Source organism: Pseudozyma flocculosa (genome assembly GCF_000417875.1).
Source record: "Pseudozyma flocculosa PF-1 unplaced genomic scaffold scaffold00001, whole genome shotgun sequence".
Taxonomy (NCBI): Eukaryota; Fungi; Basidiomycota; class Ustilaginomycetes; order Ustilaginales; family Ustilaginaceae; genus Pseudozyma; species Pseudozyma flocculosa.
The window spans coordinates 1,269,096-1,283,443 of NW_006920869.1; the positions used below are offsets into that span (position 1 = coordinate 1,269,096).

Here is a 14,348-nt window from a genome sequence, read left to right on the forward strand (position 1 = left end):
CACACCAGCTCCGGTCTGTTGCCGGCGATCAAGCCGCGCAAGTCACCGGGATGCCATGACTACTGCCTGCCTCTCCGTCTCCTCGGAAGTCGGGCGCGACCTGAGCAAAGCTTCGGCACCGGCCTGTTGGGCTGTGGCGACTGCTCTTGACTACGACCGAGAGAGAACCATGTGCCCGTGCTCGGCCAGGGCGCTTCAAAGGCATCCGCACGTCGAACTCGGTGCAGCGGAGAGGCGTGGGATGGCGTCAAGGCGCGGGACGAACCTACCCCGCCAGAAACGCCCCTGCCTGCCGACATGTACCCATCCAGAGCTGGCACTTTTTTGAGTGACAGCGCGGCCCGCTTCCGTGGGAAAAAGCGCTCGTTATCGTACATTCGGAAGCGTGCCCGGCTCAACTCGTCCGAGGCCGCATGGCCGTACATGACTCGGACGCCAGCCCACCCTACCCTCGCTTTGGTCCGTCGCCCGACGAGTTGAGCCGTGCAGGATTTCGGGCCGGTCCGCCCTCTCGGCACGCGGTTGGGCCCGCCTGGCGTGGGCGCCTCTTGGCGCCCGGCTGAGCCGCGTTCAGGCTGAATTTCGCTGGCGGCCAAAAGTGGCGGCCATTTTTTTCTTTTTTCTCCCTGCCAAGAAGCTGGCTGGTGGGGCGCTGGGCTGTGCCTGCCTGCCAGCTGGTGGTGATGCATGGCGGCATGACGACGGGCGCAGCGGGTCCTAGCCTAGTCACCGGCCGGTCCTCGACTTCCGCGGCCGGCGGGGCACCAAACCCCGCCCCGGCACAGCGTGCATCATGGCGGTACCGTACCTGCCTGTCGCTGTCGCCCTCTGTTTCTTTTTTGGTGACCGGTGGAGTCGAGGTGGAAGTTCTTCCCGGGCCTGGCTTTATCGAGTCCATGGTTGCTATGCCCAACGCAAAAAAAGCATGGTGCGCCCCGATGGCACTGCTGAGCCTTTTCGCCACCATCGACATCACCTTCACCTTCGTCTTGCTCACCATCGCCATCCTCGACAACTATCGCCATCGCCATAACCATCTCCACCTCCATCCTCGCTTGCTCGGAAAAACAGCGTGTGGCTAAGGCAAACTCTACCTCGAACTGCAACGGCTTTTGAACCCACCCCGCGCTGCGCCCCACGCCCACCGACTTCACATATACAGGGGGCCTGGTCTTGGACCTTGAGCCACTTCATCGACGCCCAGCGCTGGGACTCCGGCCACCGTCCGTCCCGCCGTGGTCATCAGCTGCCACTCTGCGCTGGTCAGCGTCGGCCAGCCCTCTCGTCACACGACCCTGTCGGCCCGACGGATAAGGGCTGCCGCCACTTGCGCCAACCCCAAAGCTCTACAACCAGCAAGCTTTCCAGCGTCCAGCCTGGCCAAGCGCGAGGCCTCGGTGCCCCAGCCAGACTCTGGCCTCGTCGCGGCAGCCTGGGTCTGCTCTTTCTGATGCTCCCATATATGGCCTTGAACCCCAAGTCTTCAGCGCCCCTCGAGCTAGGTCCATTCTGGTCCCCCTCGGTTCGTTCCGCGCCCCAAGATTGCCCACACAGCATCATCTCGGGACTACGGTTCTCCCCGGCAACGCCTCTACTGCCGACATGCCCCTTTCACGCCCGCTAGCCCGGTCCAGCAGCTCTTCGGGAGGTTCCGACCTGCCCAAGCGCCTCTTGTCGAGGAAAAAGACCAAGAACCGCGACCGCATCTACTCGTCATCGGTCGTACCCTCGCCGGCCGCTTCGAACACACCTTCGCATCTGTCGCCAAAGTCTGGCTCGACGACCCACCTGGCCTCGCTCCCAGCGGGCGACCCCATGGCCAGTCCGTCTCTAGACCAGGCCGACCTCAACCCCATCCTGGGCGACGATGACGAGCTGCACGACCCCAGCTTCGTGCGGCACACGCTCGAGATGATGACGGGCACCTTTGCCGGCCAGACGGCGGGTGTCTCGGAGCGATTCCGCCACGGCCGTTCGCTGTCCTGCAAGTCGTCGCCGTCCGACAGCCGTGGGTCGACTTCGCGCTCCGGATCGAGGTCCGGAGGCGCCGCTGGTTTCCTCGGCCGACCCTCTGCGTTCGCCGGGCTCTCGGACTTTGAGCAGCCGCGCCACGCATCGAGGTACGCGTCCGGCCTTGGGCTCGAGGTCGACGGCGACATCCTCGGCGACGATGACGAGGCTTGCCTGTTGAGCAGCAGCAGCGACGAGGACGACCATGACGACGCCGGCGGCCGCGGTGTCGACGAGCGAGAGGATATCGGACTGGACTCCGGCATGCGTACCTCTCTACGCCACGTTCCAACGAGGCCGCCGACGGCCAGCCCGGCGCCCGCAACCGTCGAATCTCGGCCAAGTGAGACCCCGCCCGGCGGGGCCGGGGTGACGCTAGAGGATGCGTTGTCGCCGGGCGAGCTTGGTCGCGGCCCTCGTCAGCAGGCTGACCACCATCGCCGTGAAGGAAGCGTGTCGTCGCCGAGCATAGAAGGTGAGTCTTCTTGTGTCCCTCCCTTGGAGCTGCGCTTTTCATCTCTTTCCCACCTCATCCGGAAGATGTGACCCGTACGCCGTCCTCCACCTGGGCGGGCCCCTTGTTGCCCCGGCCTGGCCTGGCCTGCCCGCCCCGCCTCTTCTTTCCGACGCGTGTGAAAATCGGCTGACCTAAAGAGCGGCCGCGTGCCTGCCTGCCTTTTGGTTTCCTCCCCTGCCCGATCGGGCCTTGACACCCGCTGTCACGCTGGCCGCCAACAGAAGAAGTAGCCGCTGCGTCGTCGTCCCCGCCGTCTTGGTCGTCGCCCGCGTGCGACGATGGCGCCCATCATCGGTCCCTCCTCCACATCAACCACCAGCACGCGGCCCGGCCGACGGGGTCCGGCACCACCGCATGCCAAGCCTGCGGCCAACGAGCAGAGGCTGCCGATCCTCCGTCCGCACCGCCTTCCCCATCGAGCCAGGGCCACGACCACCGCGACGCCGGCCCAGCATCGTCGCATCAAAGCCGCCGCACAAAGGGCATTCCCCGTGCTGATCCATCAGACGTCGACGGCCGAACCTCCGCCGCCGCCGTCGCCGCTTTCCACGCAGCAGCGGCCCGCCAGGTTCAGGGTCCGACCACAACGACGCCCTCGCCGACGCCGCTGCCACCGCATCCAGGAACCGCTGCTGCCGCTGCTGATGGCATCGCTCCCGCCGCCTCCGCATCCGCCTCCGAGGCCGCCAGGCACTGCCACCGCCCGGCTCATGTCAACCCGCCCTCGAGCACATTCTATATAGGCGGCGGCGGCGGTCCTCCCACCACCGGCGACGACCGTACCCTACCCGCCACCCAACCAACGACATCCGTGCAGCCCATCCTCGACGCGCGCGCCACCGCCGTTCCCGACGCCTACCTTCCTCAGCACATCGAAGCCGTCGACACCAGCAGCAACTCACCAGCACCTCTGGCATCCTCACAGCCATCCGATCCAGCGCTCAGGCGAGGAAAGACCTGGTGCACAGACAGGGCCCCGAGCACTCGCGACAAGGTCCAGTCCAGCAGCCGACCATCGACCAGCAAGAGCTCGCCACCGAAATCCAGCCACGGCTCGGCGTCCCAATTTAACCCGACGCGATCCAGGAGCGCAGGCAATGACGCCTTCCCCCTCTCGATCGGCATGAGCACCATCATCAACGCCCGTCTGCAGAGGAAGCACGCCAAAGCCGAAGACGGTGCGCGCTCCTCGTCGGAGCGATCCAGCCGCCGATCCTCGACCAACCCGCATCGCAGCGGCAGCGGCACCGGTACTGGCACCGGGATCATCACCAGCGCCGTCAGCAGCCGAAAGTCGAGCCACGCCTCGCCCCAGCTCGACGACTGGAGCGATGGCTTCACCGGCCTAGTCGACCTCGACCGGAGGATGCGTCAGCTCGCTCTCGAGCAGCAGCGCCAGCACGCCGACGAGACTCAGCACGATGGCTCCTCTGATGACGCCGGCCGATCTCGCCATGCCAATCACACTTCGTCACAACGGAGTTCGACGGACGCCACGGCCCCGTCGAAGGTGACCGCATTCGCAAGACACCTTCCCCAACGCGTCTCGCAGCGCCGCCAGCGGATACAAGGCACGGCCGGCAGACTTAGTTTGGACGCCGCGCAGCCGGTCTCGCCGTCCTCGTCACCTTCGCACGCCGGGGCATCGGTCGACGCCCTATCGGACTCGATCCACCACTCGGCCGCAAGCACTGCCCGCACCTCGCCCCAGCTGTCGTCGTGCGGCGACGCCGCCCTGAGTCACTCCAGCACCTCCAAGTCCTCTGCGTCTCCTCGCGATCCACCACCCATCTCGCCGTTTGGCAGCTTCAGACTGCGCTACGCCGACGAGCCGCCGACACAAGGTGGCATCCCGCGCAGCTCCACCACCTGGCCCGACTTCCATCGGTCGGTCGGCTTCGATGACTACCAGGACGAGGACGGCGACAGGCTCGATCCGCTCACGCCCATGGCAGGTCCGCGGCCGCGCTACGTCGACGAGGACCTCCTCACCCCCAACTCGGCCGCCGCCGCGACATGGACGGATCCCGAGGCGCCCGGCTACTTTCCTGCCGGTCTGGTGCAAAAGGAGAAGAAGGAGCGCAAGCACTCTGGCATCTCGTCGATCGCCGGATCCCTGTCTGCCTCGTCGATCAAGGACCTGTCGAAGGGCAAGCGGGGTCACTCGGCGCACAGCGGCAGTCACCAGCAGCGGTCTTCGGCGCATCCCGAGCAGCGCGGGATCCTGGTTGACTCGCTATCTTCTAGTCCCGACGCGGGCATCTCGCCCAAGTTCGCCACCCGCCCGCTCGCCGACGACAACGCCTGGGGCGGACGCGACCGCTCGTGCTCGGAGGCGTCGTCGCAGTTCTCCTCATCCCACGGCGGCCCGACGACCAAGTACTCGTCCTCGGCGGTACACAACATCACGGCCTCGTTCCCCGCGGCCCTGCCAGAACAGGCCGAGCTGGTGTATGCCGACACGCGCACGGCACAGCGGCAACGGCGGGGCGAGGCTGGCTCGCAGCGCAAGTCGTCCTCGCCCCCGTCGTCCAATGGCGGTCTGAACGCGACAGGCGAGAGTTTGAAGCGATCGGCGCAGTCGCTCGCCCTCGGCGTGCGCTTCAAGGTGCTGCGCGCCAAGACCAAGATCCGCCAGTCGGCAGCCAACGCCATGTCATCGGACGACGGAGCCAAGGAACACACCATCTCCACCGCCGCCGCCGCCGCCGCCGCCGCACACGATCCCGTCCGGACCTGACAATGACAGTATACTCGAACGAAAGATTGCCGGGCCTCCCCGCCTCCTGCTGGACAATCCGGTGGAGGGGCCCCCTCGACGAACTCTTCTGTTGTGGATCCTTGTATTTCTATCGTACCTTCACACGTTTGACCTGTATTCTAGCCTTGCCTTGCCCTGCTCGGGGAGGAGGACAACGAGCCGATGCCACAGTTCCCAAGAACCCCGTCAGTCGTTGACATTGAAGTCGCCAGCACCGACGCTCACTGGTGTTCAACATGCCGTTCTATTCGAGTGCACGCCATCTACCATCCAGCTCCATGGCAGACGCGCGGGACACGCCCAGTCAGTATCCGAGCAGCTGCCGCCTCAGCCGCTTGGTCGTCTGCCTGCGTTGGTTGCGGAACGTGGCCACTTTTCGCCACCCTTCATCCGTGGCCTGGGTCGGGACCATCTCGTCTTCGGCCCTCGCTGCTTCCACCGGGCCGTCGACGCCACTGAACGCCTCGACTGCTCGGTCCTCGTCCTGTCCCCTCGTTCTCAGCTCGGCAGGGAGAAGATCGGATAGACCGTCCTGGTACGCCGTGTCGCCCGGGTACCCCAGATCGGACGTCTTGTTCTTCCTCCCCCCGCATTCCTCCTTCTGCTCAGTGTATGGCGGGACCGTATCGTCGAGCCACCGCCGCCAGTGGTCCGGTTCGGTCGTCGGGATATCCGGGTTCAACCTGGGCAGACCGTACTGGAATCGGTGGGCGAGCAAGCCTGCCCAGAACGCCGCCACGATGCGGGACTGGGCGTTGGTGAAGGGCAGAGGCACGATGCGGATCGGCGCGCCAAGCAGCGCGAACGACGGGTCGGCTTGATAGAACAGGGACCAGTCGTCCAGGTTGGTCAGGAAGGGCGCGGTGCGGAAGGGCGGATCGTAGGCCTTGCCGCTCTGGTGCTCGGACAGGTAGGTCTGCAGAGATGCCGGGGCTGGTGTCGAGGCTGGCGGCGGCGGCGGGATAAGAGGGGCGGAAGCGAACGGCTCCTGCTCCTGCGAGAGGTAGGGCAGGTCGCTGTGGGTGAATGGTAGTAGGTACGAAGGTCGACGGTCAGCATGGTCAGGCGGCAGGCATGTCGACACGCTCTCACGCTTGATCGTCTCGACAACTCACTAGGCGTACCCGGTGCCAAACACGATGGCGTCGACGTCGTCAAGCACCTGCCCGTCCTCAAGCACGATCCTGCCGTTGTCCTTGCCGTCCTCTGCAGGCTCGACGCGCTGGATCTTCGGCACGACTCTGATCCTCTTGGCCCAGGCGGGGCTGTCCTGGTCGCGCGGATCGAAGTCGAGCGGCGGCGGCTTCTGCACATCCTCATAAGACTGCAGAACCGTGACACCCGTCTGCGGCGGCTGTGCGTTGGCCTGCTCGATCCACTGCTGCGACCCATCAAAGCTGCGCACGACGTGGCCCACGAGCTCGCGCGCAATGTCGCTGCCGCTGGAAGAGTTGCCGATGACCAGCACCTTCTTGCCGCGGAAGGCGTGTGGCTGGCGGTACCAGGCGCTGTGGAGTAGCTGGCCGCGGAAGTGCCAAAGACCGTCGATATAGGGCACCGAGGGCATGTTGCAGCGGCCCGAGGCCGAGACAATGTAGTCAAACTCCTCCGTCACCAGGTCGCCACCGTGAATGGGCCGGCTCCGGACTCGCCAGACGCTGCCTCGACCCCAAGGCTGGCCGGCCTGGTGCTTGACTCTCTGGACCGATGTGACTGCCGTCTCGAAACGGATGAGAGGCAAGAGGCGCTTGGCCTCTGCGAAGCGGTCGATGTACTCCTCGACCTCTCTTCGCTGTGGAAAGAGCGGGGTGCTCGGATCAAAGGGAGCGTCGCGGTAGGCCATCAAGTCGCAGGGCAGATTGGTGCGCAGGCCGTCGTACATCGGCCCCGGAGGACAGAATGTGCCGTCCGCGTCGCCGTCCTTGCCCCTCCCTGCCCAGACGGGGTGCGCCCTCCCGCGGCGGTCGAAGCGAAAGTCGCAGGTGCCTGGCGAGGGATCGTAGGTCCAGACGCCGCCGACCTTTGGCCGTCGTTCGAATAGGACGGGAGTCAAGCCGGGGGCGAGGTGAAGGAGCTCGGACGCCATTGCGAGGCCCGAGGGACCTGCGCCGATGATGGCCACCCTCGCCTGCCGCGATGCAGCGGAGATCGAGGCACTTATGGACATGGTGCGGCGCAGTGAAGCGGTCGAGGTGGGCCAGGTGCGGCGGAAGATGGTGGCGGGATGGCTGCTCGCTGGCCGTTGCCAGACCAGCTGCCCAAGGTGGAGGTTGCCCCGGCGTGGGCGGTCCGCGACGAGCGCTAGGCAGGCCTGGCCTGGCAGGCGGGGCTGGCAGACTCGCCCCTCGGCGCTCGCGCGCTCCGTCCAAGGTAGCGACGGTGAGCGCAAGACGAGAGCGAGGAGGAGGCTGTGCGGTCCTTGCTGACGGATCTCGAGCCGGGGCTGTGTCGATGCAAGAGCCAAGGGTGCTTCCCGGGCCGCCGGAGAAGGGCCGGCGGGGCAACACCCAACGAAACCCGGCATGGGCTGGTCTGGCCACGCCCGCTTGCTGGTCAAAGCCAGGTTGGCGCGCGTGGCAACCAGCAGCAGGCTGGCCTGCGGGGCGGGACAGCCGACCAGGCAGGAGCTCAAACGACGGACGGACCCTTGCCCGCGTTGGCTGCCCACCTGCCCGCCCGCCCGCTTGCCGCTCGCCCGCCCCGCCTTCGCCCCGAAACGTCGCCTTCCTGGTCGCCGCCATCTTTCTATCGCTCCAACCGCGTCCGTCGCATCCAACCTTGCCTCTCCTCCGGCCAATCCAATCCTTCGTCTCGTACTCCTTCAGCTGACAGGCATACACACGCATTCGGAAACTGCCGCCATGCCGCCAGCCCGGAAAAAGGGCAAGGGCCCCATCAAGAGGCACCACGCCTTCCACGGCGTCATCATGGTCTTGTAAGCAGCCATGGCACTTTTCCAGACCGGCAGTGGCCGGAGATGAAGACTCGAACCTCTGATGGCTGAACAGCAATCGCTATCCGCTTCGATTCACAGAGGCTGGCTGCTCCCTCCCTTGGGTGAGTCAAAGACCTCGGCCGTTGCAGAACCTGTCCTAGTGCTACTCTGGCTCACCATGGCTGACCTCGCTGTTCACATCCGCACCCTGCTTTCGCCAACAGCCGTGCTCGTCCGCTTCGGTGTCGGGTTTGATTTCTTCATCAACATCTTCCTCACCATCTGCGGCTACATCCCCGGCCACGGTGAGTGGCTCGTCTCGGAGCTTCTATTGTCCGCATGTGAGCGACTGTTGACTGACCAGCAGCCTCTGCGGAACCCTGCTGCGACCGTCTCGGGCCCCCGCTGCTGCAGGACACAACTTCGTGAGTGACTCTCTAGCCTGCTCTCATGCTGCATACAAGGCTCTCTGGCTGACCATCGCCGCCTCTGCCCTGTCCGACCGACGCGCAACAGTGGATCCAAAACATCCGCAACAACAAGAATGCAAAGCACTCGCCTGCCTGGGCCATCCGGTACGGGCTGGTCAAGGACTACCGCGTCAAGAAGACGGGCTCCGGCTGGTCGGACCGCTACGGTCAAGGCGCCACCGACTTCCAGAATGCCGACATCGTCGTCGACCCCGTCACTGGAGAGACGAGGCGCGACGACCGCCTCGACGAGCACTCGAGGCGCGGCAACATTGGCGGCGGGCACCGTTTCCCGGCACCGTGGGCCAACAACCTCGACGGCAGCCCGCGGGCCGAGAGGGAGGACCCGTACGAGGAAGACAACAGGGGCGGGCAGAGGGGCGGCGGCCGTCCAGTGCGGGATCCCGTCACTGGCGCCATCATTGACGATGGCTCCGGCGGCGACCGCCACGGCAACGGCAACTACAGCGCCAACAGCCTCTCCCGCTCCAGCTCGCGACGCAGCCTGGGCAGCCGCTACGCTGAGCGCTACGGCCTCGGTGCCGGCGACAACTCTTCGCGGGACTCGAACAGCTTCAACCAGGATGCGCAGCAGCACCACGGAAGCTCGGGGGGAAGCCGCTGGGGAGGCCTGTCCGGCTCGAGCAAGAAGAAGAGCGGCAAAAAGGACCGGTGGGCCAGGGAGGCGGATGTCATGGGCGATCCGCAGCGGGGCTCGTACCGCAGCGACAGCTTTGGCAGCTACGACGACGACCGTTCGAGCGACTTGGCGGCTCCCCGAGGCGGCAGCGGCGGCGCCAAGAACGGCCGCACCATCCGCGACCCGATGGAGGACCGCCACGACTTCTGAGCTGCAGATGGTGCAGAAACACGTCGTTTGATCGCGAGCTCAGTGAGCGATAGCAACATCACCGCTGGATGTTCGGGAGTTGTCAATTGCCTCGTCGATGCTCGAGGATCGTCGCTGCTCGATGCCCTGCTCAACCCTGCCCTTTGGCGAGACTCGTCGCCCTGTACATGGTTCCTCCCCTCCGCCTTCTCTCGCTCTCTCGCGCTTTCTTCTCTCATGTTCCCCTTCTTCCCCCGTCGCTGCTTGGCTTGTTCGATCGCCTAGGTCTCGATGGACTGCAAGCCGCTTCGGGCACAGTCGAAGCGCACACTTTCGTTCCTGCCACGCGTCTGTCGGCCTGAGCCCGTCCTGTTCGCCGGCCAGGGCCGCCGCCCCCTCGGAAGGGCCGCCGCCGAAGCGGCACAGAAAAGCGGGTGCAGGGAAAAAAAGTCACGGCGGGTGGAAAGCCAGCAGGCAGGCGGGCGGGGAGCAGCGCGTGGCTGTGGCCCGACCGCCGGCGGCTTTCCCGCCTCCTTTGCCTCTTGTCCACCACCGCCCCCTTCGCTGAGCCTGGACCACAAGTACCTACACTACTAGCTGTACATGGCCTGGCTGTCGGCTCGCTCCAGCAGGCTTCCCCTTCGTTCGCTTCAGTCCCACCTCGCTCCTGGCCGCGCTGCTTCCCTTTCCGTTTCGCCCCTTCGGTCTCTTTTCGCTCCTTCTGTCACGGCCCTTGCGACCCGTCCTCGTCCTCGTCGCCTCTCCCCTGCGCCGACCAGCCTCCGTCTCGCCTCGACCGCCAGCAGCCCCTGCGACACCAAGATGACCTGGACGCCGCCCAACCCGACCTCGGTGCCTGCGCCCGCCGCCAGGGTGCCGCAGGACATCCACACCTTCGCCGACGTCGCTGCCTACAAGCCCGTCCACCTCCACCTCGACTGGGCCATCGACTGGGAGGCCCGCATCATCTCTGGCAAGGTGTCGCACGAGATTGAGGTGCTCAAGGACGGCATCAGCAAAGTGACCCTAGACGCCAGCTTCCTCCGTATCGACCAGACCGAGGTCGATGGCGCCAAGGTCGATGCCAAACTCGGGCAGCGGAGCCACGCGCTGGGTTCACCCCTCGAGATCCCCGTCGGCAGCCGCAGCAAGGGCGACCGCATCAAGATCGACATCACCTACAGCACCACCGAGCAGTGCACCGCGCTCGGCTGGCTCGCAAAGGAGCAGACGGCCGGCAAGACCAACCCCTTCCTTTACTCGCAGTGCCAGGCCATCCACTGCCGCTCCCTCGTTCCCTGCATCGACTCGCCCTCGCACAAGGTGACCTACACCTCGACCGTCAAATCGCCCATCCCCGTCCTCATGTCGGCGCTCAAGGATGACTCCAAGCCGGCCGAGGCGGGCACCTACCACTTCCGACAGCCCATCGGAATTCCGAGCTACCTGATCGCCATCGTCGGAGGCGATCTCGAGTTCAAGAAGCTCGGCGAGAGGACCGGCATCTGGGCAGAACCGCCCATGGCCGACGCCGTCCAGTGGGAGTTCGAGGCAGACGCCGAGCGCTTCCTCGAGCACGCCGAAAAGGTCGTCTCGCCCTACTCGTGGACGCGCTACGACAGCGTCGTCCTGCCCCCCTCGTTTCCCTACGGAGGCATGGAGAACGCCAACCTCACCACCCTCACCCCAACGCTCGTCGCCGGCGACCGCAGCCTGACTGACGTTCTGCTGCACGAGCTCTGCCACTCTTGGGCCGGCAATCTCACCTCGTGCTCTAACTGGACGCACTTCTGGCTCAACGAGGGCTGGTGCGTCTACCTCGAGCGCCTGCTGCTCCAGAGCGTCCACGGGCCCAAGGAGGGCCCCGCTCACCGCGCCTTCTCGTACATCATCGGCTCCAAGGCGCTCAAGGACGCCCTCGAGCAGTTTAAGGACACGCCCCGCTTCCAGCGCCTCATCCCGCTCTACAAGGACGGCGAGGACCCGGACGACGCCTTCAGCTCCCTGCCCTACGAGAAGGGCAGCAACTTCCTCCTCTACCTCGAGAGGACCGTCGGCGGCCTGGACAACTTCCTCCCCTACGCCAAGAGCTACTTCCACGCCTTCTACAACCGCTCCGTCTCGACCGAGGAGTGGCAGGAGCACCTCTTCGACTTCTACAAGGGTTCCGACGACATCACCGCCAAGCTCAAGCAGGTCGACTGGGACGCCTGGTTCCACGGCGAGGGCCTCGAGCTGCCGGTCAAGATGGAGTACGACACCACGCTCGCCGAGCAGGCCTTCAGCCTCGCCGCCCGCTGGGAGCGCGTCGTCGCGGGCAAGTCGACCGTCAAGGACGAGGGCTTCTCGCCGGACGACATCAAGGGATGGAACGCCAACCAGGTCGTCGTCTTCCTCGAGAAGCTCCACACGGGTCCCAAGATGCCGCTCGCCGTCACCAAGCAGCTCGACCAGGTCTACGGCTTCTCGGCCGCCACCAATTCCGAGGTCCTCCTCCGCTTCTTCGAGGTCGCCCTTGAGGTCGAGGGCGGCGAGTACGCGCAGAAGGCGGCACAGTGGGTCAAGGGCGTGGGTCGCATGAAGTTCTGCAGGACCATCTTCCGCGCCCTCAACAAGGTCGAGCCCGAGCTCGCCAAGAAGACGTTCCTCGACAACAGGAGCTTCTGTGAGTCCACGGCGATCTCGTCTACGGCCTGAGCATCTTCGATCGCTTGCTGACACGGCTGTCTTTGTGTTCGCCGGCCCTCCTGGACTCCGCAGACCACCCCATCGCCGCTGCCCAGATCGAGAAGGTGAGTAGAGGCGTTCCGCAGAGTGCACGCCCGCATTTCCTTGGCCAATTTGGCACCCTGAATCAGTCCCATGCCGACCGCCCTGTCATTGCACCTTCTTCTTCGCCCCTGCCCTTCAGGATCTTGGACTCTAGACCATGCATGCTCAGACCAAATACAATTTGTTTTCCCTTCCCTTCTGCATCCCCCTCCTGCCTGTCCTGTTTCCTCGTCTGCTGCTGCCGCGTTCGACCGTGATCCTCTCTGCTGCCCACCTCTGCCCGTGCGGCCTGCGCAGGATCTGGCCGCACCAACCGGCGCGCAAGGAGACTCGATCTATCGAGCGGATACAGAGGCTGCGGGCCAGGCTGGACCCTCGCTCCGTGGCAAGTGGACCGACGCCACTGACGAGAGCAGTGCCGCTAACGGCCCGGCGCGGCTCGAGGGCGACATTGTGACCATCTTCGGCTCGACGGGCACGGGCAAGACGAAGCTGTCTGTCGAAATCGCCGAGGCGATTGCCTCGTCGCGAGCGGGGCAGTACGGCGACTACCGCGTTGCCGAGATCGTTTCGTGCGACAGCATGCAGATCTACCGCGGCCTCGATATCATCACCAACAAGGCGACCGAGGACGAGATGAAGGGTGTCCCGCACCACCTCATGGGCTTCCTAGAGCCGGGACAGGAGTACGATGTTGCGCGCTTCATCCGCGACGTCAAGAAGATCCATGCTGACCTGTCGAGCCGGGAGCAAAAGACGCTAACGGTCATCGCCGGCGGTACGGCCTACTACCTCCAGCACCTGCTCTTTCCGGGACGATTGGTGACCAGCTCAGACGCCGTCGGGACGACGGGATCCGAAGACGTCAGCACAGAGGGGGCCCAGGCCGACCCGCAGTTGAGCGACCAGATCTCGCGTCTCTCGCCCGAGGAGCGCTCGATCCTCGACCTGGTCTCGCACAAGGCGAGCTCGAAGCAGCTCATCGCTCTGCAGACCGAGAGCCCGCTGCCCATGTGGAAGCTGCTCGACAAGCTGGACCCGGACATGGCGGCGAGATGGCACTGGAAGGACACGCGCAAGGTGGGCAACAGTCTCCGCATCATCAAGGAGACTGGGCGGCGGCACTCGGACTGGATCGCCCGGCAGGACGATGAGCGGCGCCGGCGCGAGGCCGACGGCGGCGATGCGGCGGGATCGGGGAGCGAAGCAGCAGCGACGCCCGTCGATGGGCTGCGCCGGCTCCTCTTCTGGGTCTGGTGCGAGCCCGAGACGCTCAAGCGCCGCCTCGACGACCGCGTCGACGAGATGGTGGACCGCGGCCTGCTCGACGAGATCAAGGAGATGCGGCGGATCGCCAAGTCGATCTTTGACGACCTCGCCGCCGCCTCGCAGGCCGGGAACGCTCCTCCGCTGCAGCAGAACTACCAGGCGGGCATCTTCCAGACAATCGGGTACAAGCAGTTCGACGCCTACCTGTCGCGTCTCGAGGAGCTCGACGGGCGGTTCCGAGACTTTGAACGCGACACGACCCCGGCCCCGGCGCCGGTTTCGGCGCAGCAAGAGCAGACGAGGCAGGGTGCGCGAGGGGACAAGGTGGCGCAGCAGCTGTTCCGCGAGGCCAAGGAGAAGATGCAGCAGGCGACGCGGCGGTACGCCAAGGACCAGATCAAGTGGGTGCACAACAAGCTCATCCCAGAGGTGCGGCTGGCGCAGTCGTTTATGCGGCAGGCCAAGGAGCGGCGACGCCGCACAAGCAGCAGCGGGGGCAGCGGCAGCTCGAGCATCGCAACAAGAGGCGAGGGCGAGGGTGAGGGCGAGGACGTGCAGCTGTACCTGCTGGATGCGACCGACAAGAGCCAGTGGGACGTCAAAGTCCGCGATCCGGCCCTCTCGATCGTCCAAGCGTTCCTGCAACGTCGACCTCTGCCCGATCCGTCGCAGGTCTCGTCTGCAGAGGTATCCTCGCATCTCTTCTCGGGTCGAACCGACAACGCGGCTCTCAGGAAACACCGTCCACACTCTCCCTCTCCATCATCCCGAGGAGACGCGAACGG

General features: G+C 65.5%; 4 protein-coding genes across 4 annotated transcripts in view; 3 read left to right on the top strand and 1 right to left on the bottom strand.

The window, feature by feature from the left end:
* Positions 1-1,602: 1,602 nt before the first annotated feature.
* PFL1_00458 (uncharacterized protein) lies at positions 1,603-5,267 on the top strand (the record flags this gene model as incomplete). The annotated part of the gene is made up of 2 exons (XM_007877953.1): positions 1,603-2,485; positions 2,749-5,267. 2 exons carry the CDS (start codon positions 1,603-1,605, stop codon positions 5,265-5,267), a joined length of 3,402 nt encoding a protein of 1,133 aa, XP_007876144.1.
* A 325-nt stretch (positions 5,268-5,592) lies between these two features.
* PFL1_00459 (uncharacterized protein) lies at positions 5,593-7,455 on the bottom strand (the record flags this gene model as incomplete). The annotated part of the gene is made up of 2 exons (XM_007877954.1): positions 5,593-6,304; positions 6,404-7,455. 2 exons carry the CDS (start codon positions 7,453-7,455, stop codon positions 5,593-5,595), a joined length of 1,764 nt encoding a protein of 587 aa, XP_007876145.1.
* A 694-nt stretch (positions 7,456-8,149) lies between these two features.
* Positions 8,150-9,543, top strand: PFL1_00460 (uncharacterized protein; the record flags this gene model as incomplete). Its single annotated transcript, XM_007877955.1, has 5 exons — positions 8,150-8,223; positions 8,323-8,345; positions 8,448-8,528; positions 8,638-8,648; positions 8,740-9,543. The coding sequence occupies 5 exons, from the start codon at positions 8,150-8,152 to the stop codon at positions 9,541-9,543; spliced, it is 993 nt and encodes a 330-aa protein (XP_007876146.1).
* Positions 9,544-10,344: 801 nt separating this feature from the next.
* PFL1_06832 (uncharacterized protein) overlaps positions 10,345-14,348 on the top strand; it is a gene marked incomplete at both ends in the record, with an annotated part of 4,492 nt that continues 488 nt past the window's right edge. The window contains 3 exons of the mRNA XM_007878177.1: positions 10,345-12,187; positions 12,283-12,314; positions 12,592-14,235. Of these exons, the coding sequence (XP_007876368.1) occupies positions 10,345-12,187; positions 12,283-12,314; positions 12,592-14,235 (3,519 nt within the window). The remainder of the gene's footprint in view (positions 12,188-12,282; positions 12,315-12,591; positions 14,236-14,348) is intronic.